Here is a 27,379-nt window from a genome sequence, read left to right as displayed (position 1 = left end):
TCTTATTTTGGAGGGGTCGATTGATGCGCTTCCGGCAATACTGTACGCCAATTCGCAAGACAATCTCAGGTGCTGCTTATCTGCAAGCTTCTGAAGCGAACGCTAATGTACGGCCATCCAAAGCGCGATTCTTCTTTTCTCCGTGGTCGCTATTGAATGTTTTAGGGCGCAATTGACCTTGGTATTCGGGATGCGTCCACGTGGGTAAGAAAAGTCTCATTTATTTGGTTTTTATTGAAACAGGCGGGAAAGCCTTAACAATTAGTTGAGAGGTCAGTCGCATTTATTATAAGGGATGAGGGCTGACGGAGAGAGATGGAGGGAAGGGACGCACCGTTTAATCTCATTTGCTTTATTCATGACCACGATGGCCTTGACCTATTTGTTTTACGTTTGTTTGTTTGTTTTGTTTGTATTTGTCTGGCAAAATAACTTCAAGAATTACTTCGTAACCAAATTATTCTAATATCAAACCAAGTCAGGGAGTGTCATAATTTCATGAATGCAGTTGCTAGTAATTAATTAATTTACTAAATTTCGTATGACGGAGACTATCTATAAATCTAGTTACACTATAAAAAATGGGGAGTGGTATTCACTTGAAAAATCCTAGTAACATTTTTTCACTCAGAAATTTTGAGTAAATTGTACAAGAGTTTTGGAGTACAATTTACAAGTTCATTAAATATAAAAAGACACTCCAAGGTTGAACGCACTTTCTGTTTTTGTACTCTCATTTCATACACAAAGGAGCTCAATGCGGTAGAGGATCAAACCCATAACCTCAAGGTTGGGAGACAGCCACTCTACACCAGCGTCACTCTCCATGAGTATATTATTGGTGTCACATGCAAGCCTCGGAATCCTACCAAAGTGATGTCGTTTTTTGCCTCCTTTTGGAGATACCATCAATATACTCACCCCAAGTTGCAGAGCCATAGATCAGGTGTAGAGCAGCCGTCTCCAAATCTGGAGGTTGTCGGTTTGATCCTCAATCGCTTTGAGTAACCTTGTATGAAATGATATATGTAAAAAAGTAAAAGATAACTTCCCTTGAGTGGCTTTTTAAAATTCAATAAACTAGTGAAATTTACTCAAAAACTCTTTGTGTAAAATTTACTTAGAATGTCTGAGTGAAATAAGTATTTTTTTTCAAGTAAAAATCATTCCCAATTTTTTAAAGTCCATTTATCTATCTATCTATCTATTTATCTATCTATCTATCTATCTATCTATCTATCTATCTATCTATCTATCTATCTATCTATCTATCTATCTATCTATCTATCTATCTATCTATCTATCTATCTATCTATCTATCTATCTATCTATCTATCTATCTATCTATCTATCTATCTATCTATCTACCACTGCTCCTCACAAAAGTGAGGATACCCTTGCATTTCATTATATCATTCACAAGGGATAATACTGTTGAAGTTAATCTGGACATAATGCAAGAGTAGTCGGTGTACAGCTAGTATGCGACATGGATTTGTTGTCCATGGAAAGCAATTTAACGCACATATATACACATACTCAACTGAGTGTGTCCTGAGTGATTCCTCCTAAAATAACTGTCCTATTCATCATCTCACACATACAAATATGTCTATCAAGGATTAGACTTTATAATCTGGTATTCGGGTACAATTATCTCACTGTGATTGGCTGGCAACGAGTTCAGGGTGTACCCCTCCTACTGCTGGGATAGGCTCCAGCACCCCCAGGCCCTTGTAAAGATAAGCAGCTCAGGTGAAGGATGCGATGGCCACTAGACATTCACCATGAACTCTCTGAGGATTTCAGAAATAGAATTAGTGGTTTATATTCCCCATGGCTATTTGAAGATTGAAAGTGAAAGAACACTTGCTAAGATCATATCAAACGAAATTGAGTCCTTGTTCTCTGTGTCATCACGAGAGTGCTTCAAAAACATGTATGAGTGCGACCAGCTTTGCTGCAGAAGTAGAAGAAACTGGATGCCGCCCTATCAGTGCTAGACTGCGTTCATCCTCACGAGATAACCTGCAAATAATTTACTGGGCACAAACAGTCCACGAGCGATATCTGACCCATGTACTACAGTCTGGCTGGTTTGGCTCAGATGTTGTCCAGCATGTGAGCCAGTGCCCAGGATGAGTACCATGACAATTGAGTCTTGCCTATGTTCAAGCATGGTGGTTGAGCAACCGAGTCTGGGGCTGTATGCGGGGCGCTCCGCGAGCTCCATTATGTCATCATGGAGGAGTGCAACGAAGTAGCTCTGGACATGATTGCAGTGAGCTGGGGCAACATAATGGGAAGTATAGTATGACAACTCACAAAGCTCAAATCGCTGCTGGCATCTCTAACTATCTAGTATACTCACTTGAATCCCCAGCCACTATATTTAGGCGATAATAATCGTGTTGATTTGTTTTCAGGGCATAGTAAATCCGTATTTCCGTAAAAGTTGTACAACTGTAATTTATGTTATATCCAAGTTTCATCTCGAAAGTGTTTGTCCATTGAGAATGTATGACAACATGATGAAGGGAATATGAAGGCTGCTTTAATTTCTGCACTACTTTCTATCTGTAGTTGGCACAATGTGCAGTTCTTGTACAGTCATGGGCACATACAGTAGTTAGTGCAATCAGTCTGTCCATTCACACATGCATTGCAAGCATGTCTTTGCATTTCCATTTCCATACATTCATAATGTCCTATTAACAATACTTGATGCATTTGAGTTTTGAGGACAATAATTGTTGAAGCTTTGTCGGTGGAATTATTTCTCATTCTTGCTTGATGTACAACTTTTGTTGTTCAGCTGTGCAGAGTCTCCATTGTCACATTTTGCACTTTAATAAGGTGGCAAACATTTTCAAAGAGGGACGGGTCTGGACTGCTGGCAGGCCAGTCTACTTCTCACACTTTTTCGTACAAAGCTATGCTTTTGTAACACTTGCAGTATGTGGCTTCTTATCGGCTCGCGGAAATGGGAAGGGATATCAGTGAAAGAGATGTTGCTTGGCTCAATCAATGTGTCTCTTACCCCTAGTTCACATTACCAGCAGTAGCAATAGATTATCGAAACAGCCCAAGTATGATTTTGTTTGTCATTAAACATTGCTCAACATGAATAGAGTAAGTAGATCCCAACATATTAGTCCGAAAACACTGCGTTTCTTTTCAGGCATACAATACTACAAAACACTCGGACAAATGTAGCCACTGATTGCAAATAAGATTTGTCAATGTGTACATACAAAATGTGAGATTTTTCTAGCAAATAATTCAAGTAATTCATTATCAAAAGTCTGAAAATTGTTTTTATGTTCACTCATAAGTGGCTACAAAGGGGACTGTCATTGTGAGCGTTGTATGTTAAAATGAAAGACACTTTCTAAGATGTGTTTAAAATAGCCCATTTTATGCATCACATCCTGTCACATGGGCGCGTCACTTGTCTCTCAACAATCTTGGCCTCACCATAGCAACCTCCCTCTTCCCCCACACACAGGTTCTTAAGCAGGCTTTTCTTTCTATCCTTAGCTTCGTCCCCTTGCCGCTTCCTATACCCTCTCCCTATCCTCCTCCTCCCTGTTCCTGATTAGTGGCTACCATTTTAACGCAGGAGATGAAGAAGCATCTCAGCTCATGATTCAAAGTGCCGAGACAATGTAGCTTGAAAACAAACATGTTAAAACTTGCTGTCTGACTCAACCTGTCCGATTTTTCGGAGGATCAAGCGCTTTCCCCGATGGCATTTTCAAATTGTCTTTGGACCATGTTTTCTAAAAACGTGAGTGCCATTTATTATTGTTGTTATTATTATTAATATTATTATTATTATTGAGACATTTGTGCAAAATATGTGTGTTATTCTCTTTTTATATTCTGGTAAGAGGTAAGTGTGTGTTTTTTAAAAAAAATCATCAACTGTTGATATAATGTTAGTTAATGGGTTGGTGCATGCAAATAAGTTGCTAGTATTGTTTTTGAGCAACATCCATTCATTTTTTCATACATTTTCCTCTAAGTTAGGGTTATACTATGAATAGCTATGACTGTCTTTGTTTTGGCAAAATATTTATTTGAATGCTGTAGAAACAAGGGAAATGGGGTTTGACTAGAGGTATTTTGCAGAATTTGTCTCAAATGATCTTTTCTTTCACCGGCACCTTCATAAGGCAGTTCTATTAACAAGCAAGAAAAAAGGCAACATATTCGTGTGCCTCATCTTTGGTTTGGATCACTAAAATAAAAACAACTGGACACCTCACACATTAGTCGGTGAATTCTAACTGTGTATTTCCCTTTAAAAAGAGCGGCTTTAATGTTTTAGGTGTAAGGTTGTTAGGAGGGATTAAGTTGCTGAGTGTCACGTTGAGGTTGTCTGCAGCCAAGTAATGTTAAGATTACTGTTACACGGAGCTGTGTCAAAGGCTCAAATAGTTTTGTTTGGATTGGATTCATTTTACAATATGTTTATTAATGTGATTGTAGTTTGAAGTTGTACAAAACTGTAGGGCATTTTGCTGATAGTCTTGTCTTGTTTTGATTCTGTCATGCAGTTTAATGAGGTAGCAAATAGCCTCTTAATGTGATGCAATGGAAATATCTCAATTTTTTTCACAACATTCAGTGTTGTTATTTATTGCAACCCTCAGGTGTGTGTGAAAGTGCAGCATGCAGACAGTCCAAGAAGGGAGGTGGGACCCTCCACGCATGTCTAATCATGCATCAACACCCAAGCAACAACCACCTTCCAGCTCGCGCCTTTCCTACGTGGAGACAGGCACACCAGCCAAGAGGATCACCTTCTACAGAAGTGGGGACAGCCAGTTTGGTGGTGTCAGGATGGCCATCCACAAGCGCAGCTTCAAATGCTTTGATGCCCTGCTGGATGACCTTTCACAAAAGGTTAGTAAGACAGTTGTCAGGTATCAAAACAGAGACCATAGGATTAACTTTGGTCTAAGGCAGTGGAATTAGTTATGCAAAACCTTAACTTTTTGTCACTTTTATCAATTTCACCAGAGCTTGAATCCTTCCGTGTCCATTATAGTGTAAGAACAAACCAATTACAAGAGTGCATACTTCCAACACGCACTGCTCCAGAAATATCATAATTTTTTTTTCTTAGTTCTGCTAACAAGTGGTAATAACTCTCTTCATTGATGGTGTGATAATGGCTAGACCCAACATTTACACATAAATATTTTATCTATGTATAGATGCCACTTCCATTTGGTGTGCGGACTGTGACCACCCCCCGTGGCACACGCATTATCAAACATCTGGAGGAACTCCAGGATGGGGGCTGTTACCTCTGCTCTGATCAGCGCCAGCCTAAACCAATCAGCATGGAGCAAGCCAACAAACGCCAAAGCATTTGGCACCATCACAGCCGTGTACCCCCTCAACCAGAAACCGTGTCTACGTCCTCATCTGGCCATCTACCTCACAGATATCGACGGATCCTTCTAGTTAAAAACACTGAGCCAGGGATGCAGAGGAGTGTGGTACTGAGCAGGAGGTCAATCAGAAGTATGAGGGCCTTTCTTGAGGAGGTGTCTGAGGTGATGCAGTTCCATGTTCGAAAGATTTATACCGCTGAAGGACGAAGGGTGAGAAATAATTTTTACTTTCATATTTGCGTAGAACTCACTATGATCCATATATGCCCATGTCCTGTCTTTTTTATCCTCCAGCTTCATTCATTAAAAATTGAGAAAATTCTAAATAGAATTAAAAAAGGCATCAGGCAGAATCTGCACACGTAAATGTATTTTGTAAAACTGTGAATGCAGACAAAGAGACACAGCAAGCATTAACTCCTTGGCAGTTGTACTACTGGGTCAGATTTTGCCTCATAGGTCAAAGTTTGGACAAGACTAAACACTGTAAATGTGTCCCTAGGTTGACAACATTCAAAGTCTGATGACTTGCCCTGGAGTTTTGGTATGTGTCGGCAGAGAGGCCCTCAGTCCCTTACTGTTGAAGATCCTACGGAAGAGTTTTGAGGAAAAACTGTCAGGTTTGAGCAGCAAGTCCCCTGGTCTTGGTCCCAGGACTCCTGGAAATGGGGCTCGATCACCTGGTATTCGAGAAGCAAGATCATCCCCTCGTGGAGCTCAGTCCAGAGCCAGTGAGTGCAGTGAGGGACAGGAGAGCAGGAAAAGTGGTAGGCTATCAGTTGTTGTCATATACAGTATGTGCAGGCACATGAATTTACAACACACAGCTAATTACTGTTTGATTTTTTTTTCACTCTCTGCTTTCAGTTAACTTTGGTCTGGAAACAAAAAAGAGCATCATCCACCCTCGATCTGATTCATCTGCCCGCTCCACTCGATTGTCTTTGTCCTCAGAGAAGTCCTTTGGCAACAATATAAGAGCACATGTGCAACAGAGACCGGCTATTATGAATGATGACATTGAAAAGCGTGTCCTAGTCAACAAGGATGGCACTCTGTCCGTGGAAATGAGAGTGCGTTTTCGCCTCCGTAATGATCAGACGTTGCAGTGGTCCACACAGATTGGAAAATCGCCCTCTTTGACAAGTGACGGCTGCCCTCCAAGCCATGCCCACTCTCCTTACTTACAAAACTGTCAGTCCGAAAGCTGCTCTGATTGTGCAACTGTTGACACAGATTATTTGGATTATTCCAATCAATCAATTAAACATGCATTGCAAGGGAGCCAGTGCCATTGCTGTTACCAGATGCAAGAACAACAGTACGACCTCTGGCAAAATCCAATACACAGTCATAACCAGCCACCTGTCCCACCCACATATATATCCAGCCAAACCCATACCACAGTAAGACACACACATTCCTCTGGCTCTTCCTCATCTTGTAACTCGATGAGAGTAGTGCGTTGCAGGGCAAAACTCTCCAACTGTGGAAGAGGTTCGGATTCAGAACAGAGCCAAATTGTCCAAGAGGAAGCATGTGTTGTTGAACAGGTTGAGCATAGATTAGACATGGGGCAGAATGAAGACACCAATGTAGAGCTATGTATGATGAGTCGGTGCTCCAGTCGGAGTGAAATCGTCACCCTGACTGGCGATGCAAGATGTCCGAGCGAGATGTCAGTCGTGGATGAGCCGATGGAGGGTGAGGTGGATCACCAACTGTCTAGAGTCAGCAGCTCCTCACATGTACTGCAGTCATTAAAAGAAGATGAAGACATTGATGATGACCTGCCACAGAGTGCTTCACAGTGCTCCCATAGAACTGGGCCATCCCCGAACGTTCACTTGAACAACATTCAGCCAATCAACCACTCGACTGAGGTCGACAAGCCAGATGACCAGAACACTAAAGCAAGTGGAACTGTATCTGCTGCCACCTTGTGTGTATGTGTATCTGAGATGGTAGATCAAACCCTCAGATTAAGTTCAAATGTAAGTAGAGCTTCTTGTGTGTCCACCAAAGCTGTGAACCAAACAGAGATGAAAAGCATTGTTAAAGCTTCATCTGGCGTCTCAGGCCCTTCTGGAAGTCTGTGTCCGGATTGTGGGGGCTACAAATGGGTAGTCACCTCCAATAGCAGTAGTAGAGCTTCACAGAGGTCACGTGACAATGCTCAAGCCCCTTCATACCCAACTTCATCTCTCGAAAACCAAGAAAAAACTAATTTCTGTCTGAATGATGATGCTTTGTCTACACAATCCAACAAAAGCAATCTGACAGGATATAGATCTGCACTACCTGAATCCCTAAAAAGTGAAACATCCAGTGTCATTTCAAGAATGTCCAGTCCTGAGCCAACAGAAACGGTGGAGGAAAGAGTCATCTCGACTATGAGCCACAAACACAACTCACCACACAAATCTGTTTCTACTGGTTGTACAATTGAAAATAACACGAAGAGAAGCTCCAGTGCTATGTCAGGTCAGTCGAACAAGTCTCACAAGTCCAACTTGAGTGGCACAATTGAAGGCTCCAACATCACAAAAACAGAGACAGCAGAAGGAGGAACCTTGTACAAAAGAGATGCAAAATCCTATATTCCAACTGAGACTGTCTTAGGTGTCAGAAAGAACTCTTCAGCTGACAAAACAGCCTTGGAAGACAGTAGATCTCATAGTTGTCCTTCTGTAAAATCTAATGTTTCTATCAAGTCTGGCAAGGAAGAGAGATCCAATAGTGTCCTCTCAACTACATCCTCAAAGTCAAATATATCAGGAAAGTCCAAAATATCATGCCACAAGTCCATAAATAGTCAATGGGCAATAGGTGAGACAATGGTGGTTGAACCAAATGAAACAAAAGAAGCAACAGATATGTGCCTGGAAAATCCAGATATTGACGGTAACGAACAAGACCTTAATACAGCTGAAGAAAGGGCAACCAGTGATTTATCTGCAAAATCAACAACCTCCTGTTGCACAACCTGTGTCTCAAACTGCGCCGCAGAATCTCCCGATCTAAAGGAAGTCAATGTTGAAGTGAATGGAAATAGGTCAAATGAAGATAGAGAGCGAGGAGCCAGTGCCATATCTATGAAATCAAAATCTTCATTGGGCTCCTCTGCCTCTCAGAAGTCAGTTTCTAACAAGAATCTAAAATCAACATCCCAAAGACCAAATGTAGTCACAATTAAAACACCAGAAGGGGTTGATGATGCAAGTGTGGTCACAGAGTCAATACAAAAAACTGTTGAAGGTGATGAGGTGGAAGAAAGAAATACTCAAAGTAAAAGCTCTAAATGCTCGTATGGTCCAATGCTGTCACCAAAGAGAATACGCTCTTCCCGGTCCCATTTGCAGAAAGTCAGAGCTGCATCACCTAGCAGCTCTAATGAGGTAAAAGGACAGAGTGTGCTCTCAGTTCTCTCAGATAATGTTTCTAAATCTGGACGTTTTAAATGCCAATGTGTTGTAGCTTCTGTATTTGAAGAGGGTAAGAAAGAGGATGTCGGGGAGGGAAATGAAGCAAAGGAACAGGGAGACAAAATGGAATTATATGAATTTGAGGACCCAATAGGCACCGAGCAACTAAGTCAAAACTCATCTGGGTCAGTGTCTCTTGGGCTGCTAGATGACCAGGAAATGTGCGACACGGACAGCTGCAAGTCCTGCATTTCGGTTCACACTGACAATCGCAACAAGGACAGATTGAAGACAGCAACTCCAAATGTCCAGTCAATATTGTCTCAAAATTCCAAAGTCAATGAGAGTCCCCGAGCCATCGATATCCCTACTATTGATGCACCTGAATCTGATGGGGATGTTGACCACCACCCTAAGTGTCATATTTGTGCCGGACCAGCATCAAGCTCCAACATTAAAAGAATCAATGACAACAGAACCTCATCGTCGCTGTCATCGATGAGTGCCAATGTTAAGAATTCTAAGCTTGCTCAACAACCTGATGGAGATATGTCAGCTGTTGATCCTGACAAGAGTGGCTCCAAAAAGTCAGCAAGTAGAGCCGGCGCAAAAGAGAATATCCTCATCAATAGTGCTGCTAGTGCACATTCCAGTGGACTCTGTTCCCCCACGTGTAACTTGGCAGCTGATGAAAAAGTAAATGGCTCGAAGGAAAATAAAGGAGAACGTACTGTCAAAGCACCTGACAGTGGCAGTGTCCAATCTGTCAAAACATCCAGTTCTACTACAAAGAAAGAGATGTCAGTCAGGTCCTCAAGGCAAGGCAACTCTAGACCTTGCAGTAAAGAGACCCATGGTGAAAGCACCGTGTCTGCTGCTGAACTTCTAAAGGACACTAAGGCCGCACACCAACACTGTCAGCAGTCAAGTAAGACGAGCAAAGCCAGCAGCAAACAGCATTTAGAGAAAAACACCAGGCATCAGAAGGATCAGCGTGAGGGGACAGAAGTGACCCCTGCTTGTCTACCAAATGCTTCCCCCAGTGAAGTGGTCAGTGATTGGTTGCGCAGCATTCCTTCTAACAGTAACATGATCGCGCTTGATGAGCTCATTGAGAATGGGCATGGCAAGGAAGTGATAGTTAAAGCTGAAGCAGAACTAACAAAATCACAGGAGGAACATCTGGAGGATGATAAGTTAGAAGAGGTAGAGAAAGTTGGCAAAGAGGAAGTTTGTGCTACAGTAAATGAAGAAAAAAATATAGATCTGGCTACAGGTGTTGGTGCAATAGAAGCTTCTCCCCAATCCAACATTGCATGGATTAGAGGGAAGGCATTGCCCAATGACTGGTGCTCTTCAGCTGCGGTGATGAAGGTTCTTCTCAGCTCCTCTCTGGGAAGATGTAGAAGCTTGCCCGAGGTACAGTCAGATCAATAACACTAAATATTTTTGTCTGGAGTGTATATCAGATTGTTCTGATTGTATAACAGGGCAAATGCAATAAATAATATAAATTCACATAATTTGTTGTGCTCCACAGGTGTCTCCAGTTTATGGCCGCAGACTAAGCACATCAGCCAGGGGTCTCCTGGACTGTTTGGCCCAGCTTCAGCTAATTGAGCCTGTCAGAGGTCAGGGCTGCAACAAACATGAGGACAGAAACCAGCAGTATGGTGACATTATAGCCATTCTACAATCCCTTTGGCTCACTGAACCTAGAGACATTGAGACTAAGGACACTGGCATCGAACAAGGGACCCCACCGAGGTCCTCATCGGGGGTAGGCATGAGCAGTGGTTCTGGTGGCTCGGGGAAGGACCCAGACAATCAAGTAGGAGATGAAGCTCTCCCCAAAGAGTCTTCACATGAGGATGAGGCTGTGGAGAAGGTTGCAGAGGAGATGATAGAACCACACACCCAAGAGATTATGGCTGAGGTATTTTTGAAAGAACAATCTTGGCACAGTGAGGACAAAAATCAAGTCCCTCCAATTCTGGGAAATCCAAATCTTACAAACACATCATCATCTGACAAAAGCTCTGCCAATAATAGCTCCAACTCCAGTTCAACAACGCCACCAGCAGTTTTGCAAACGTCATTGTCAAATAAACCATCCCAAGATCCCGATCCAGTGTGGGTCTTGCACCTTCTCAAGAAGCTGGAGAAGGAATTCATGAATCACTACATTGATTCCATGGCAGAGTTTAAAGTCCGTTGGGACCTTGATGACAGCCTCATCTTGGACACGATGGTCTCAGAGCTGAAAGATGAGGTGAGCCAACGAATCCAGAGCAGCATTAAGCGGGAAATGAGTAAGATCCAGAGTCGATCTGGTCGAGGCGGGAAGTCACCACGGCCTCCAAAAGGGGAAAATCTATCCAGGGAATCCACCATGACAGAGAAGCGCAGACGGATGCTAAAGGTAAATCCAACAAAATTCAGCGTTCCATTAATGCAAATCAAACTCATTGTATGTCTAATTGTCAGGTCATGAAGAACCAGTCAGTCAAAACTGCCGACTCCTTCAGTGATGGCGAGATGACTGCCGAGTTCAGCGACCAACGAAGTGATGATGAATACTGCCCCTGTGATGCTTGCGTACGCAAAAAATTGGCAGCACGGCCTCTCAAAATGAACCCGGCGGCAGCTGAAGCGCCTGTGATGATGGAGTTTGATCTCCTTAAAATTCTTCAACTCAGGAAGACCCCAGCACTTGTCCCGACATCTGTGTCACAGCCTACAGATAGGGGCGATGGCAGTGTAGAGGAAGTAAGGAGTTTAGAGGTTGTTCAGGAGGAAGAGGAGGACAATGATTCAAGCGAAGAGTTCAAAACTGAGGAAGCAATTCGTGAGGAGGATGAGGATGATACCAATGAAGAGGTAAAATATGAAGGTGATGAAGGGGAGGTTGAAGAAGACACAGGGGGCAGGGAAGACCGGGACCCACAGATAGGCAGGGAAAAACAGCGCTGCCAGTGCACAAGGGAAGAAGAGGAGGCTGTCAAAACAATTGATAAAATGGAAGGTGAAATGGAGGAGGATATTGAATATGAAACCAAGACAGGTGAGGAGGGGGCTGGAAGAAAATATGATAACGAGAAGGGCGAGAGCAACGAGGCAGATGGAGGAGAGACCAGTGAAAAAAGTGAAGATGGAGTGGATGCAAAAGAGGAAGAGTGTACGGTCACAGACGACTCTCCAAATCAAGACCATGTAAAAGGGGTAAAGGGAAACACCAGCGCTTCAGATGGAGTCGATGAAGAAGATGTGGAGGCAGAGGAGAAGGATCACATTGAAGAGTCTCAAGAAGAAAGAGAGTCATCACAGCAGGAAAGAGCCTCACCAAAGGTCAGGACACACTGGACACGAAAATCGTGAGAACAAACTACAAGTAGAAGATATATATTTATCAAATATAATACTATATAAATACGTAAATTTCTTTTAAAAGGGAAGTCATCTCAGTGTCATAGAATACAGATCAAATAATTTGATCAGCACTAATTAGATGACTGCATTTTTTAGAAATGTGTATTATTCCCTGAGAAATTAAGAAAAGTGTTTAAAGGAATCCAATATGCATTAGAAATGCTTTATCAATACCTTTATTATACATTACACAATTGAACTTGGCATTTTGTTTAAGCAGATCGCTTTTAAATCAGCTATTGTATTGGTCCTATTGGAATACAATGGGCAAGTGTACCAAGTGTTTTTTTTTGTTTTTTTTAACAAAAGCAGTGGAGCAACAACACATGGGCAAACTACTAAGAGAATTACAGTATTGCCGCTTACTGGCTGATCCTTTGAATACATACACCCTAGGTGTCCTATTAACATATCTGTGGCATGTTAAAAAAAACTGCAAAGTGCACGCAAGACCCTTAAACGTATACAGTCATACTTGTGGCATCAGCACTTCATCACTTTTTAATTTGTGATGATCCATTTATGTGGCGCAAACGCATTGCAAAACAAATACGGTGGAACGTCATTAAAGCAAGGTAGGCAATGTTTGTTCCTGCCACGGCCACTTGGCTGTTTAAATGGCAAAGTAAGACTGGTGGTGCTGTACGACTAGAAGGGGCGGGCAGGAACAGAAAATCCGAGTTAAGTCCAAAATTATTTGTCACGGGGGCTGTTAAGTGAATATAACCGCCCTGTTTGTGAGCATGACCAAGGATTTCTAGTCTACCTGAAAAGGAATGACCTAGCGCGGTCTAAATGCTAATTCTAAACCAGCAGGGAAGCTAATCTCGCTATCCAATTAGGCAGACTGAACAAATCTGTTTTGTTTCCCAGCAACGACTTGCCTCCACTGTTCCAAGTATGACTTGCAACTTTTCTTTTCTTCCTGCCACTTTGGAATATCATTGACAACCCCAGGTGGGAAGAGTACTATATCACCGTATTCAAGTAAAAGTACTTTTACAAGTGAAATTACTGTTCTCAAAAGATCCTCAAGTAAAAAAAAGAAGTAAAAACGGATTTGGAATTCAAACTCAGTGTAACGAGTACTAGTTACTTTTTAATGATGTCTCGTCATAGAAAGGGAAAGGTGGTTCAAGTCTCATCTACCAACTGCACTTGATTACACAGCACTAAAGAAAAAAAAACGAAACACACTTTACAGTAAAAAAAATTATTTAACTTCTCAAATTGTTCATTTTTTTCCTATGCCCACTTCAATGTTTAAGATCATCAAACAAATGTAAATATCAGACAACGATAACCGTGTAAATGCCGTTTACTAAACGTGATTTTATTTATTAAGGTGAGTGGGGGTATAATTTTAAGCTACCCGGCCCTTTGTCAAAAGGGACTTTTCCCTCTTGTTAAATCATAAATTAAGTTTTGGTAATGGACATTTTTGGAAAGCTGAGTTCATTTTTACTGACTTCACTTTCCTCCAGACCTGTGCAGTTAGTAAATCACAACAAAAGGTCTCATAACGCTGCAATAAAATGGTGGTGGTCGTAGTGGAGCTGTTTTTCCAGTTCAGAACCACGACGACTTGCTCTCATTGTTGAAACCAGGAATTCTTCTCTTTACCAGAAAATGCTGAGAGCAAATCAGTTGGTGACCTCAAATTGAAATTTCACTCGGGTTTTGCAGCCGGACAATGATCCAAAACAAAACGCCAGTGAACTTGTGAACAAAAAAAAAAATGCAAGAAATTAGATAATTAGGTTTTGGTGCAGCCCTGGAAAAATTCTGATTTTGTATCCAATTGAATTTCTGTGGCATGATCTTAAAAAGTCTGTAAATGCTCGAAAGCCCTCGGTGTTGCTGAATTAAAGCAATTCTGCGAGAAAGAGTGATTTTAATTGTTGCTGCCTAATAAGTTATTAGGTTCAGGGGACACATACTTTTTCACACAGGAAGAGATAGCTTTGAATAGTTTTATTTCCCTGAATAAAATAATGTAAAAATTGCCTCATACATTTACTCGGCTTATCTTTGTCTGACATTTACATTTGTTTGATGATCTTGAACATTAAAGTGGAGAAACTATAAGTATGAATGTGAAAAGTGCATAAGTGCTTTTTCACGGCATTGCATCGGTTTGATTTGATGCAAGTAGAGAGAAGTGACATAGTTTGAGCAAAGCATTATGTAAGTGTACTTACCAACCTATTACCTTAATGAACTTAGCTCATGCTTGTGGAAGTTTGATGTTGAACGTGTTTACAGGCAGCGCCTGCAATTCGCAGAGAATAGGGACCAAGCCCCTTGGCAACTAACGAAAATCCACAATTTTTGCCGCCTAAATAAGGTTTGCAATTGATCAAAACTGTCACAAAATTGCGTCAAATCCATTTTTTGTATTAGACAAGGCCATGGCCTGATTAAATAAAACTCCTTCTCTCACCTCAACATAATTGCTTGACTCCAGATTTCCACATGATGCAAAAGCATTTTTTGCATTCGACATTGCTTTGGCCTCAGCACAGAAACAGCAAGTAGGTGAGTTAGGTTGTATAAAAATCTGTCAATCAAAAAGGGTTAACTGTATGTTGAAATTTACGTCCCTATTTCCTCTGTTCTAAAGAAAACTGAAGTGGACTCGTGCATGTGCTGATGTTTTTTATTAAATTTACAGGTTCATAGTTCAACCGGTGATGTCTGTGAAGATGAGGAAGCTGATGCTGAAGACTCTGACACTGACGCTAAACATCCAAGTGACACCACGGCAGATGAGTCAGGAAACAAGAAGGAGACAGACGAGGTGGACGGAGGCGTAACAGCAGATGGTGCTCTGTTGCATCAGGTCAGCAGGACCTCAGTGGAGTCCCAGCCGGGTTCCTTGGAAGACTGAGACTCTCACTCCCACCTGAAATACTAAACATGAAATCACACTTTGTGTGGAGCGAGTCTGTGACTCTTGGTTCTTTGTCTCATTTACAGACTGATAAGAACAAGTGGAAGCAACAGAACACTTACGCACTTTATGTCTGTGCTGTTTGAATCTCACATGAAACCTGAACTACAATCTAGCCTACAGTCTTTAATTATACTCATTTATTGTTTTGAAGTTGCATTTCTAAGGAATGCAGAATTAATGTTTCATGAGTCATGTTTTATTTTTTAAAGTTTTGCATTGAATCATTTAATTCCTTGCTGATCCTAGATATAGTTGGTAAATAGTAAATTTCATAGAGTACACACACTGAATATTATTCCAAAGAGGATAAAAAACATTCTCAAATAAATTTGACTGTTTATTGGGACCAAATCAGAGTCTTTTCGGGTAAAATGAGCTCAACAAAATCTACTGTGTAGTTTTTATTTGGATATTATTTTATTGTGTGTATTCTGTGATATCTCTCTCTGTATCACGGACACATTTGTTTAAAAAAAATTAACTGATACCTAACTGGCTTCTTAAATGTAAAAATATGATAAAAAAAATATGACTCATTATTTTAAACGGTTCAGAAGATGTTCAGCAAAGTATAGTTATTCACTTTCATATCGAGTCACTCTTATGTCTCTACGCTGTGTATCTAAAACAGTTAGAAGCCTTAATAATGTTTAATTTCTTTAAGAGTGTCATCACCTTGTGGCCAGGATCATATATTATCTAAACCGTAACATAACTGCAGGTTTTATTTTCTGTTAGTATCATGCAAGACTAATATAATTGAGCATTAAAAAAGGTATCAAATGTTTTTCAATGTGATTATGATTTTAGTGCTTGGGAGTCTGAGTGGCTTGATTGTCCCTTCTAGGTGAACTAATGGGTTCAATGAACTGTGAAATATTTACATGCTGCGTATTCAGTTGGGGTGTGCATAAGCAGCGATGCGGATCAGCAGCATGACGTGTGTTACTGATTACTGATGCCTTACCGTAGCCATGGTTATACAGTGTGAGTGTGGATCCATAGAAACGAGGAGACGGGTCATGCTCAAGTGAATGGACTCCATGCTATCGCTGCAGAGATGTTCTGTATGTGGCTCGGCGTCTGAGCTTGCCAAGGGTGGCGGAAGAGTGGGCTGCTTGTGTACCCATCGCTTTGTCCAAAATGTCTAAAGTGATGAACGCATGAATTTTATGTTAATACAAATAAAAGCAATGCACAAGATGCTACTTATTCCTTCATTTGAACAAAAGCAAAAGATTACAAATGCTCAACAGGGAAGCTCGAATTTGTGCTTGTTCTCCTCTTCGGGGTCACGACCTGACTGGCAGTTGGTCGTCGTAACCGGCTTGAGTGGGCAAATGCTCACATTTGATGGCATCTGGCACTTTGAATCACAGTTTTCTCTGAACAGGGCAGATGGCAGACAGCATGGATGACTTCACGTTTTGCTGATGTCAATGTTTTGGATGAAGTGACCAAGTGGTGGGCTTAAGGTATGGGCTGACTTGTTATGGACAACAAACACACGTGCACTTTATTGAGGGCATTTTGAAAGCAGAGTAGAAGTGACGGGATACTGAGGCGCATTGTCGTGCCCTCCATCCGTCACCATCATCTCAAGTTGCAGCATGATGAACCCACAAATAGCAAAGATCTGCACACAATTACCGAACGCTGAAAATTTTCAGTTCTGGAATGGTCAGCATACTCACCAGACATGTCACCCATTAATCAAGTTTGGGACGCTCTAGATTGTCTTATACAACAGAATGTTCCAGTTCCTGACATTATCTGGCAACTTTGCAGCGCCATTGAAGATAAGTGGATCCATGAAATGCATGCCACAATCCACAACCTGATCAAATTTATGCATTGCATTGGTTTAGACAAATGGAGGTCACATTGCTTATTTACTGGTTTTGATATTAATCAACTCAAAGATGCTGAGCTGTGTACAATGAGGAAGACGTTATTTGGTTGTGGTTTCAACACATTTAGTGGCCTTTTCTCTGTGGTGTTACAAGACATTTATTTTTACCTTACAGGGACTGTAAATTACAAAATAATCACAGAATTATTTACTACGAACATGGCGATGGTGTGTTACTTCCATTTGAATATTACACCTCAAATTACTTGCATTTGCAATACTATCTAGTGTCGGTTAAACAACATTGTGTTAAGCTCTGTTCCAAAGGAGACTCCCAAGCTGCTCAGCTGCCCCCAGTATACAACACACGCTAATCCAATAGCTGTCTGGCATGTATGTGCGAGTCAGAACAGAGGGTTAAAGGAGGGCAAGAGCTAAGATGGTCCATTTTTTACTAACAAGCTCAGTTTATATGGTTTTTTTTTAATCAGGAAAGTTATCATTTTCCTTTTTATTTAATTTAATTCGGAAATGAGGGACAACCTGAAAATGTCTTCTTTTAATGAGAGATATGGCCACGCCCCCCTCTGCTCTCTACATGCTTTGTTGAGTCATTACAGGGACCGATTGCAAACTCTCCATTGGAAATCATTGTCCTTACATTGCTTATAATGTCTAAAAACGAAGAACAATTGGCACCAAAATTCATCTGGACATCCCTACCTATGACCACTTCAACATATGAAAGGAATAACCTTAACGAGGCTGATTATATGCGAATGAGGGACTGTGGAAGTGAGCGGAGGTATATAGATTATGCTGTTAGGACACTACAGAGTCATTTTGGGGGGTGAATTTTAGTACTGATGTCCTTTTTACTTGCAAACCTATTATATAAATGCCAATGTTAACGTCAGTGAAGCATCGCTTTAAGGTTGACTCACAGAAGAAACAATGGTCATATTATGTGGAATGTCACATGATCAACCGGTAAACAGGACGCTGACTTTCTGTGTGTGCAGCGATAGCCATGTGAACCATGGCTGATGGCCTATTTGTTTCAACCCAGACTTGGTAGGATATTGATTGTGACTTGAACCCGAAGAAAGTGCTTTGTGCCATTTTGGTGAATTAAAAAAAAAAAAAAAAAACCTTAAACTTCCATCTCACCCAAGGGGCTCCATAGAACAACACGGGTGTACAACCCAGTTTTATTGTTTCTTTATTTGGCTGCGTGTCACCTGTGTGGCACCTGTATTTGACGTGAAACCGGTAAGTCCATTCTCGATGGCGTTTGGTTAACTTGGACCGACTGGCCGGGCCTGAAATAACCACATCATAAAATGTGATCCATATAGAACCATATATTGCCCCACAAAGCATGTGTTTGGCGGCCCACCACCATGAACTTTACTTCCTCTTGGTCCTGCCACTTGATGTCTATTCGGGACATGTGTTATTGTCCCGTAGCAGGACCAGGAGGAAATCCCAAAGGAACAACCTCATGTCTGTAAATGTTTAATTTGACATTTTGAAATACATTTAAATGTGTCTTCAAATGAAACCTCTCAGGCTCTGGCATCGTCCTGCTTGAGGAAGCAGTCAGCGAGCGCCTCACTGAAGACGGGAACCTTTTACCTTTTAGCCACTTTCAGGTGAACTGGCCTCACACAGCTGGGAAGGCGGCGGGCAGGCTGCTCCCATGGAATCATAGTCCATGGTGGACCTAAGCCCCTAAAGACTGACAAGTTCACGGAATATAAATCTGATTTAACAAAAAAAAAAAAAAGAACAGAAACAAACAAAGTCATTTAACAGTCATAAACCACGCATATTGCACATACAGTATTGTCTATTGCCTACAGTTGTCAGGTAAAGAATGAGAGTGTCAGCAAATAAAATAAAAGTTTAAACTCCAGCAATTCTAATCTAATGTTTCAGCAATGAAAGCCCCGTATTTGTTGGTGGTTCTATTTGTATGAGTTACTGCCGTGTTTATGCCAAACGAATAGTTGTTGCATGGTTTAAAAAGACCTCAAAGGTGATGCTTATTTCAATTCTCATTAGGTTAGCAGACTGACACGCTAATGAGTATTGTAATTGATGCTGCATTGATAATACACACATTGATAAAATTGCCTCTGTTAATGAAGGAAAAAATAATAACAAAAGAAAGACAGAAAACGGATAATTACAATACAATTATCATACAAATACAGAAACACTCATTTAATTTAAATAATCAAACAATGTAAATCAGACATTGCTTTTGAATTGTGGTTCAACATATTTAAAAAAAAAAAGAAACAAATGCAACAAAGGCATAAACACCGTATAACAGATTGAAAATACTTTGATCATAGGGACATGTTCAACACAGGTGTATCCTGTTTTTACGCCGGGAAATACAATTTTTGTTGAGTTAGGTCTGACAGTTTTATTTAACTAATATCAGGGTGCGCCAGTGCAGAATCCAAAACTGATCTCAGTTTTTCTATATCACGTCAAGTTTTTTGGCTATAGGATCCCTGTTTTCTTAATATGAAATATGAAATGTGAATATATTAAATCTTTGAAAACTAAAAGTCTGCAATAAATGCCCATAAATGCCCATGGTTACAATGTTAAGAGAAAAGTACTAATCCAATCGGAACTAATTCCAACTATGTTAGTTTTCTCTTTGTAGACATTGATGGTACTAACCAATTGGGAACTGCACACACCTCTCACCGCTCTGTCTCAATTGTGACTGCATAGGCAAGTTGCCACATGGCTGGAGATGCGTCCAATCTTACCACATCTAATCATTGGAATTTTGCTTATCTGTAGAGTAAGATATCGAGATAATAGTTGACAAGCTCGAGATAATAGTTTACAAGCTCGAAAGATTTTGTAATCAGCACGTCGACAAGCAGAGAATTATTTTTCCAAATTGTTCCTGGTGTTAGCATTACATGTGTCTTTAAACTTGTAGTTGTTAAAATTGTCAAACTTGCCAGTTTGTCAATTTAAATTTAAACTTGCCAGTTTGCCAATTTAAAGAGCGATAATAGTCATTGTGATTCTGGGCATGATGATGGTATGTGCTGAAGCACAGTAGAGATGATTACCCATACAAATGTTTCAGCGTGTGCAGAGGAAGCTCAACAGAAATTCATGAACATTAAATGCTTTTGTGGTGCATAAAGACATGCTAAAAATTGATGACAATGTATCAATACAGTTTTGTGGACAGAAAAATGTCTCCTGTAATTTGTTGCTGAATATTTGAACTTATTAGTGCAGACATGACTCCACAGCCTTCCGTATGATTGGCTGCGAATCCAGGAGAGACCTCGCATCTTCGAGAGAGCAACCAGCCAGCAATGAGACCAAGGTCAGTGGCACTACCTGCTCACAAAAGAGGGAGCAATTACAAAATGCAACATTCCTTTTGTCTTCTATCATTGATTACCTTTGTCCGTTCTCTGCCGGTGGCCGTGTGTGTGGCCATATGACTGGAGGTAATGTCCTCAGTCAGGTGGTCCACTTGGTAGATAGCCTTCAGGAGAGCCTCGTTACACTGGGCCTCAGGATGACCAGACAATTTCTAGCACAAGAAAACTGAGTCTGAATTTATTTGTATTTTTTTTCAGTTGCACATTAAATTCCGTTTAGATTACAAAATTTTGCCTTTCGGGACAAGTAATGTTAAATTAATTAAAATGCATTTAATCAAGATTTATTAAATACAAAGCCAAAACCTTTAATCGAGTCCCACCCCTACTAAATACATGAAAATAAAAAAACAAAATAAGTATACGCACTAACCCGACTCACAGTCACTCAACATTAATTAACCATATCAATGTCTGAGCGCTGATGTAATTTGATACCTGGATTAAATGTGTGGCTCTGCGGAAAAGTTTGCTGTTGGTGACTTGCACATCGATCATGTGGTTGTGGAAAACCTTGCCCTTTAGGATGTGCGCTCCCGTGCTCACGGCGTTCAGCACCAGTTTTGTGGACAGCTCCCACTGACTCCCAACAGAAAAGTGAGTGAGTGAGTGAGTGAGTGAGTGAGTGAGTGAGTGAGTGAGTGAGTGAGTAATGTACCATGTGCTGTAGACTTCCAGAAGAAGGTAAGGGCCAAGAAAATTTTAATGTGGACATACACAATCTGTTTAGTTCATCCTGCAAAGAAAAAAGAACACTGTTGTAAATGGCAGACATTTAAGGGGAAGTCAACCCAACCCAAAAAATGTCCTTACAATAATAAGCTATATGCACCACCACAATTCTAAACACAGCATTGATTAATATTTAGTTTGTGGATTATGAGTTAAACAATAAAATCCTCCCATTTTTTTAGGAATCTCAAGTGGTGGCCAGTTTGGCACTTTGTCAACTGAAAATGACAAAATAACTCAGGGATCAGGTAATGACCAATTTCTGTAGCTGAGCCATGATTAGTCGTTATCTGACCCCTAAACCAGATTTTACTGCTTTACTCATATTCCGCAAAGGCAATATTAATCAGAACGCGGTGTTTAGTCTAGTGGGACTGCATAGAACATACTGTAAAGGACATTTGGGGGTTGACTTTCTCTTTAAGATGGAAAGAATATTGAGGAAGCATTCAAAGCAAGGGTAGGTAGGAGGCTTGGGTGGTACGATAAGTAGGTCAGCAGGCAGTACATGAAGGGAAGATTGGGCAAATGGGCAAATATTTAAGGTTGATTGGCGGTTGGTTGGCAAGTGCTAGCAAGGAAAGGTATGTAAATGTGTAGATAAGCATGTTTGTTGGTTGTTGGCCAGCTAGTTTGGTAGAAGACTGAGGGATATGTAGGCATAGTAGGCAATCATGCCTGTCGAAAAGAAGGAAAACCTACACATTAGGTGACTACTATGGTGCAGTTTAAAAATGTGAGAATGGCAGTCTTTCAGTTATAATTTGCTTGAACTACAAAAGGCTGTTATGTTGTGTAGTGTAGGAAAAGGAAGCAGAAATGAGCTAGGCAGGCAGGCGGACCTGTGAGCAGGTACTGTATGTATTATATAGTGTGTCAGTAAATCTAATCTTAGGCAGAGAGGTAACCAACTTGATCATCATCATCATCTCTATCAGCCTGGTGATAAATAGCATGAAGGTTGGACAGCTTTTCTCTCACTCGGTGGGCGACATTCATCACTTCAGTGATATTGTCTGAGAAAAGAATACATTGAGATGTCTGAAAAGAACGTGTGGCTGCAGAATGCAGTCAAGCTCTGGCGTAGATGCTCACCAGAATGTGTGTAGATGAGAATGACAGTGTCTTGGTCATCAAGAGTGGGAAGGACATGAAGCAAAAACTCTTCTTGTGCAATGCAAAACTGGGGGCCCTTAATCAAGAATTGACAGGTTACGACATGATGAAATGTTAGATCTCTCCAACTGTGTGAATTCGCAGCCATAAGATATGACATTGTATTGGATTAAAGCTTGTGGTTGTTATTAAGATATTATATTAAGATTATATTAAGATGTATAATTTGGCTAGAGGATTGATGAATATTTTTTGACTACGCCATTCATTTGTGAGGAGGTTCAAGAGAATCCTGCAAAAGTTATCCCACGTATGTACCGGGAAAGCAATGGAACCCTCATTGTTGTTGAGCATGCTGTATCCTCCACTTATGAAAGCTTGAATATCTCTGTAGGCTATGACACACACACACGTACATACACATAAAGACAACAATTAGCATGGAAACTGTTTTCCAAAATCCAACACATTGCAACTCATCTGTGATTACCGTTACATACTTGACTGTGGCAATGTCGCTCACCTGCTCCAAACGTTGGCTCACACTCACTGGCATCAATGAGGCCCAGCACAGCCAGGCTGCCCCAGCCCAGGTAACAGACACGTTTCTTACCGAGTAAACTGTAACACGCACAACCATCCTTACTACAGACAGATCTTGCTTTCTGGTTGGACCTTCGCAGTTGTTTGTGTGTTTCAGAGAATAATTGTGCGTGACTGGCTGACCTCTGCCCAGCTGCAGCCAACAAACCAGCGATGGCTGTACTCTGAGTGTATGTGACCTTTACTGCTTCCTCATAGGCTTTCAGGTGCTGCAAGATGGCCCTTATGGAAAGAAGAAACAGAGGAGCACTCACTTTTGAACACTTATAAAGATGTGGCACATTTGTGTGTCATGGAAATTGTTTAATCTCACAGTTTTATTTACTACAAATAATGGATCTTTGTTCACCAGTCTATGCAAGTGATATAGTTTGTACATTGACAGGCAGAAGAATTCAATACTCTCCACTACATGGCAATTAACCTGTGAATCCACTTCTGCCGACATTGCGGTTTGGTGATGTGCCCATGAGATTTTTTTACTCGTATAATATGTGACTGATCTGAATAAAGGTCGGAAAATACTCTACGACGATGCTGTGTATATCCTGACCACTAGAGGTCAGTAACGCACTTAAAACGCAGAACCTATGTTCTCTCCGTTGGTTTGGGAAAAAAAGCGAGATTTAATTAAACGTGACTGTATGAAATTTCTAGTGTGTATTATTTAGGTGCATAGCATGAACAATTCTCAGGGTAGAAGCAACCTCACTAAGGAGTCCATAACAGCAACATACGCCTTCTTCCCTCTCTTTCGTGACACATTTCACTGAAACATTAAAGCCAGCATAAAAATGGAATACAAGACTAGAAATAGTTGTCATAAAGAATGAATCAGAATGGAACTTTACACGGTGATGCTATCACGACACTGCATGAGATAGCCACACCACTTGGTCCGACAAGGCTGCTTGAGGTCAGAGCACATAGGTCATGCTTTTTCCAAATTTCAATGATCTGCCTGTTACGACGAGTGAGTGATACATAACACAGCCCTTTAAAAAAATTAATTAATTAATTTTAAAAAGGCTGTTATAATATCACTGCATTAATTTGCAATTTTCCTTTTTGTTTTTCAGATTTTATTGACATCTTTTTTGTGATTTTAACTTATTACACTTGTTATAGTAAAAGAAAACTGCCTTAATTGACACTGGCAGTGTAGTCACTAGAACTGGCGTTGCAGTTTGAAGAAGCGCAGCAGCAAAGCAAAGGCGGCCGCTTTAGAGTTGCTTACTGGTGTGTGGTAGTTGTACGTGAAAAAGCGGCAGCATGAGCAGCACACAGGATGACCTCCAGGAGCATCTTAGTTGCACTGCCTCCTTTCATCCTGGAAGAACCACTGATGGCCTCCGGCTGAACTCAAACATACACAAGGAACAGAGGGAGCACACACACACTAACACTTCTAATTTTGACAAGAGAAAATTGTGATTAGAACAACAGCTCACCCCAACTGATGGGTTGATGAGGAAGACCCTTCGACTTTTGGCAAGCGCCTGCATTCTTTGGACCACACTTAGGAAAGTGAACGTACAACTTTGTGTCGGCTCATTCCTGCACATAGATTATTTCACAGTTATGCCTAACCATGTCCTTTACCAAAGATAGACAGTGGCCACTCATAAGACCTACATAAGGGAAGGACAGAGCTTAAGCATGCATATGAGACTTCACCTCACGCATGTAGCTAAATATGTGAACAAAACACCAGAAAAAAACTTTGAATATGATACAGTCCACGCTGTATAACAACAAAATGAAAAGTCCTAAGCATTATGTTAAAATATTACATCTCTGAAAGTATCAAAACTTAGCATTGTTGTCTCTTGAAAAAATTCTGATACACACATGGAACATCATTCATAATGTTGTGACCAGTGAGTGTAAAGAATACATACACACCGTGCCTGATGTGCAGGGTTAAAACCAATTAAAACGGGAGTGAAAACCTCCAGATGCCGCAAGCAGAACTCCAACTGACCTGCCACAAATGGGGCCTACAGGTACATCAATTACAAACAAAAAAAATGTTACATAATCAAGATATATTAAACATCCTAAAGCAGGTGCGGGCAAACTACAGCCCGGGGGCCACATGCGGCCCATTAAATGTTTTAATCCGGCCTGCCGAATTTGAAAAAAATTAAATGAATAAACCTTGTTAATGTTTTATTTTCTAAAAGACATATATATTGTTGTCATGCCTTTGTTCACTAAATGAAATTCATTTTTTTCTCCAATGAGGTGAGGTTACCAAAACATTCCATCGATCTGCTCCTGGTCCGGCCCCTCTGTCGAATTTTACAACCCATTGTGGCCCGTCAATCAAAAAGTTTGCCCATCCCTGTCCTAAAGGATGCTTTAAGCGTCACACTCACAGAGAGTCCACAGGAGATCCCAATGAACAAGACCCTCTTCTTCCCCTCACACACCTGGTGAGGTTTAAAAAAACAAAAACAAAAAAAAAAACATTTATTCAATGCCAAAGCAGACCACAGACACATTGGACAGATTTTTCCCTCACACTCCAGACCTTCTTAAGACAGAGCATGCCCAGGTGAGGGTCGTCTTCTGGGGCCTCTTGGGAGGAAAGCAGCGCTCTTAAAACAACGAGTGAGTGAGTGTGTGAGTGTGTGAGTGAGTGAGTGAGTGATTGAGTGTCACACACCTGTCGCCTCCTGCGATGATGTACGCATAGACCGCACCCTGGTTCATCTCCTTCAGCGCTTTGTTGAACCCTGACTACACACAAGCACACAACTGTGACGTGATAGCATTGTTCTGTTTAGAAGTTCCAACAGGAAATTACACTTCCCTCAGCAGACGCGGGTTGCCTGATAAAAGGATGAAGACGAATACATCACACTGTATAAAGCAGTAGCTTTTCTAAAATAGTATGAGTTGTCAAACTCCAAGCTCGGGGGGCAGCATGCTGCATCAATTTTTTGTGGCCCACTAAAACAAATAAAATGTTTCTCCGTCATGTTTCCTGTTCAATTGATTTGTTCTTCCCTTTTGGGGAGAAAAACTGTACCAAATTTAACCATGTCTTCATTTTTTACAGATAGAGTATTACAAGCATCCATCCCTTACGAAAATCAACAGACAGCTCTGTTTTTAAAAATTAATCAGTTGTCAAAAAATATACAGTATCTATTTAAATTCTTTATACACGTCTGATTTATGTAAATATTTTATTATATATTTTCACGGCACTGGAGTAATGACAGGCTACAATGTAAAGTAGACAGGGGCTTGATTTACGGTGGAAATGTCAACGTCTAAATAGCATGCAACAAAAGTGAGTACCCCGCTAACAGTAAGTGAAAATGAGTTTGATACCCCCGCATCGAAGTGCTGTGAGCAAAACAGACTGGACTGGTCACATATAAATGTGTTGTCAAAAATTACTGAACATTCACAGCTTACATCAGCCTAATTTGGAGAGCATTTTACAAACAACGCAGCTGTTTACAAGTGCTATACATGGGGCAAAGATTTGTCATACAACAGCAAATACAGTTAAAACATTCATGTAAAAACTGCAATTTTAAATAGTTTTATCCAAGTGGTCTAATTGTAGCGTGCATTGTGTATACGTTTTCATTTGTTACTAGCCACTAACAATGTCAACACTCAGACAAATGATGACTAATGAGTGTTTTACCGCCACGAGGAAAGCCAAGCGGCCAGAAGTTCCGCAGCCACTCAAGACAACAAGGCTGTCCTTTGGCTCCTACGTAGCAAAGGATGTGATTACTCGTCACAGCAGAGAAATATGGAACAGGAACGAAAGTGAGGCTATACCTTGAGGATGATCTCCACAACCTCAGCCACCTCCATCATGGTTTTCACCACTTTGTCACACAAAAGTGTCTAAAACAACATTGAAATGCATTTCTGTTTTGTTTTAAAGACTTATAATACACTCTATTGTTACTTGACAAACCAAGTAAGGGCTTTGTGTCTCTTTGCGAAACATCTCTGCATCACAGTTCTGCAACATCCTCACAATGCGACTGGGTGAAGCACGGTCAATGTCCCGTGTCAGGGGGTTTGACTTCTCTGAAACGGGAAGTGACGGCTCGTAATCTGTTGACTGGTGATAACAGTTGCAACGGATCACGTTAGTTTGTGTGATTTTGATTGTATTTTTTTGCCACATCATTATAGTAACAATAGATTTTTTAACTCATTGAAGCTTATTTTGTTTGAGAAGCATCCCGTCACAAACACAAAAAGAGGAGGAATATTTTGACATTACAGTGGAGATTCAATGATATTCCTACCTCCCATTCGTGCATCTTAGAGAGAAAACTGGATCGCCCAAATTCTGTCATTTGTGTTAACAATGTAAACAAGTCAGCGCTCGGATCGTTCCGCAGTAACAAAGTTCACAAATAGACCTTTGAGATGAC

The 27,379-nt window shown here is 40.9% G+C and overlaps 2 protein-coding genes across 12 annotated transcripts; one reads left to right on the top strand and one right to left on the bottom strand.

Annotated features, from left to right (window-relative positions):
- Positions 1 to 35: 35 nt before the first annotated feature.
- rp1l1a (rp1 like 1a) lies at positions 36 to 16,421 on the top strand. Of its 2 annotated transcripts, none has more exons than XM_088289851.1 (8): positions 36 to 204; positions 4,659 to 4,911; positions 5,226 to 5,618; positions 5,911 to 6,175; positions 6,276 to 10,252; positions 10,374 to 11,255; positions 11,321 to 12,181; positions 14,937 to 16,421. In XM_088289851.1, exons 2-8 carry the CDS (start codon positions 4,678 to 4,680, stop codon positions 15,150 to 15,152), a joined length of 6,828 nt encoding a protein of 2,275 aa, XP_088145977.1. In that variant the 5' UTR covers positions 36 to 204; positions 4,659 to 4,677; the 3' UTR covers positions 15,153 to 16,421. The 2 variants fall into 2 exon arrangements, with proteins under 2 accessions (XP_088145977.1, XP_088145978.1); XM_088289852.1 differs by lacking the exon at positions 36 to 204 and adding an exon at positions 3,505 to 3,790.
- Positions 14,908 to 27,379, bottom strand: gckr (glucokinase (hexokinase 4) regulator). 10 transcript variants are annotated; one of them, XR_015842482.1, is made up of 22 exons: positions 27,251 to 27,379; positions 26,911 to 27,060; positions 26,769 to 26,837; positions 26,629 to 26,697; positions 25,630 to 25,703; positions 25,495 to 25,561; positions 25,340 to 25,393; positions 24,864 to 24,958; positions 24,410 to 24,515; positions 24,196 to 24,314; positions 23,082 to 23,180; positions 22,879 to 22,976; positions 22,674 to 22,750; positions 22,335 to 22,431; positions 22,152 to 22,255; positions 21,166 to 21,243; positions 20,946 to 21,086; positions 20,525 to 20,659; positions 19,794 to 20,460; positions 18,709 to 18,811; positions 16,186 to 16,365; positions 14,908 to 15,175 (listed from the first exon to the last, which is right to left on the bottom strand). XR_015842482.1 is itself a non-coding variant. In XM_088289856.1 (20 exons), the coding sequence occupies exons 1-19, from the start codon at positions 27,299 to 27,301 to the stop codon at positions 19,810 to 19,812; spliced, it is 1,767 nt and encodes a 588-aa protein (XP_088145982.1). In that variant the 5' UTR covers positions 27,302 to 27,379; the 3' UTR covers positions 18,576 to 18,811; positions 19,794 to 19,809. The 10 variants fall into 10 exon arrangements, 3 of the variants coding, with proteins under 3 accessions (XP_088145982.1, XP_088145981.1, XP_088145983.1); XR_015842484.1 differs by having other exon boundaries at positions 19,794 to 19,893; XR_015842486.1 differs by lacking the exon at positions 19,794 to 20,460 and having other exon boundaries at positions 20,946 to 21,090.

Source organism: Idiotropiscis lumnitzeri, chromosome 3 (assembly GCF_059441095.1).
Source record: "Idiotropiscis lumnitzeri isolate Australia: NSW breed Sydney's pygmy pipehorse chromosome 3, RoL_Ilum_1.0, whole genome shotgun sequence".
Classification (NCBI taxonomy): Eukaryota; Metazoa; Chordata; class Actinopteri; order Syngnathiformes; family Syngnathidae; genus Idiotropiscis; species Idiotropiscis lumnitzeri.
The sequence above is the reverse complement of the archived record's forward strand: the minus strand, read 5'-3'. Positions and strand labels throughout refer to the sequence as shown.

Bases quoted from the DNA above. Each gene is read 5' to 3' on its own strand.
- rp1l1a (XM_088289851.1), top strand. From the start codon at position 4,678: ATGCAGACAGTCCAAGAAGGGAGGTGGGACCCTCCACGCATGTCTAAT. The intron at 4,912-5,225 runs GTTAGTAAGACA...ATCTATGTATAG, and splicing joins TGGATGACCTTTCACAAAAG to ATGCCACTTCCATTTGGTGT. The intron at 5,619-5,910 runs GTGAGAAATAAT...ATGTGTCCCTAG, and splicing joins ATACCGCTGAAGGACGAAGG to GTTGACAACATTCAAAGTCT.
- gckr (XM_088289855.1), bottom strand. From the start codon at position 27,301: ATGACAGAATTTGGGCGATCCAGTTTTCTCTCTAAGATGCACGAATGG. The intron at 26,838-26,910 runs GTTTGTCAAGTA...ATGTTGTTTTAG, and splicing joins AGACACAAAGCCCTTACTTG to ACACTTTTGTGTGACAAAGT. The intron at 22,751-22,878 runs GTGAGCGACATT...TGTGTGTCATAG, and splicing joins TGAGCCAACGTTTGGAGCAG to CCTACAGAGATATTCAAGCT.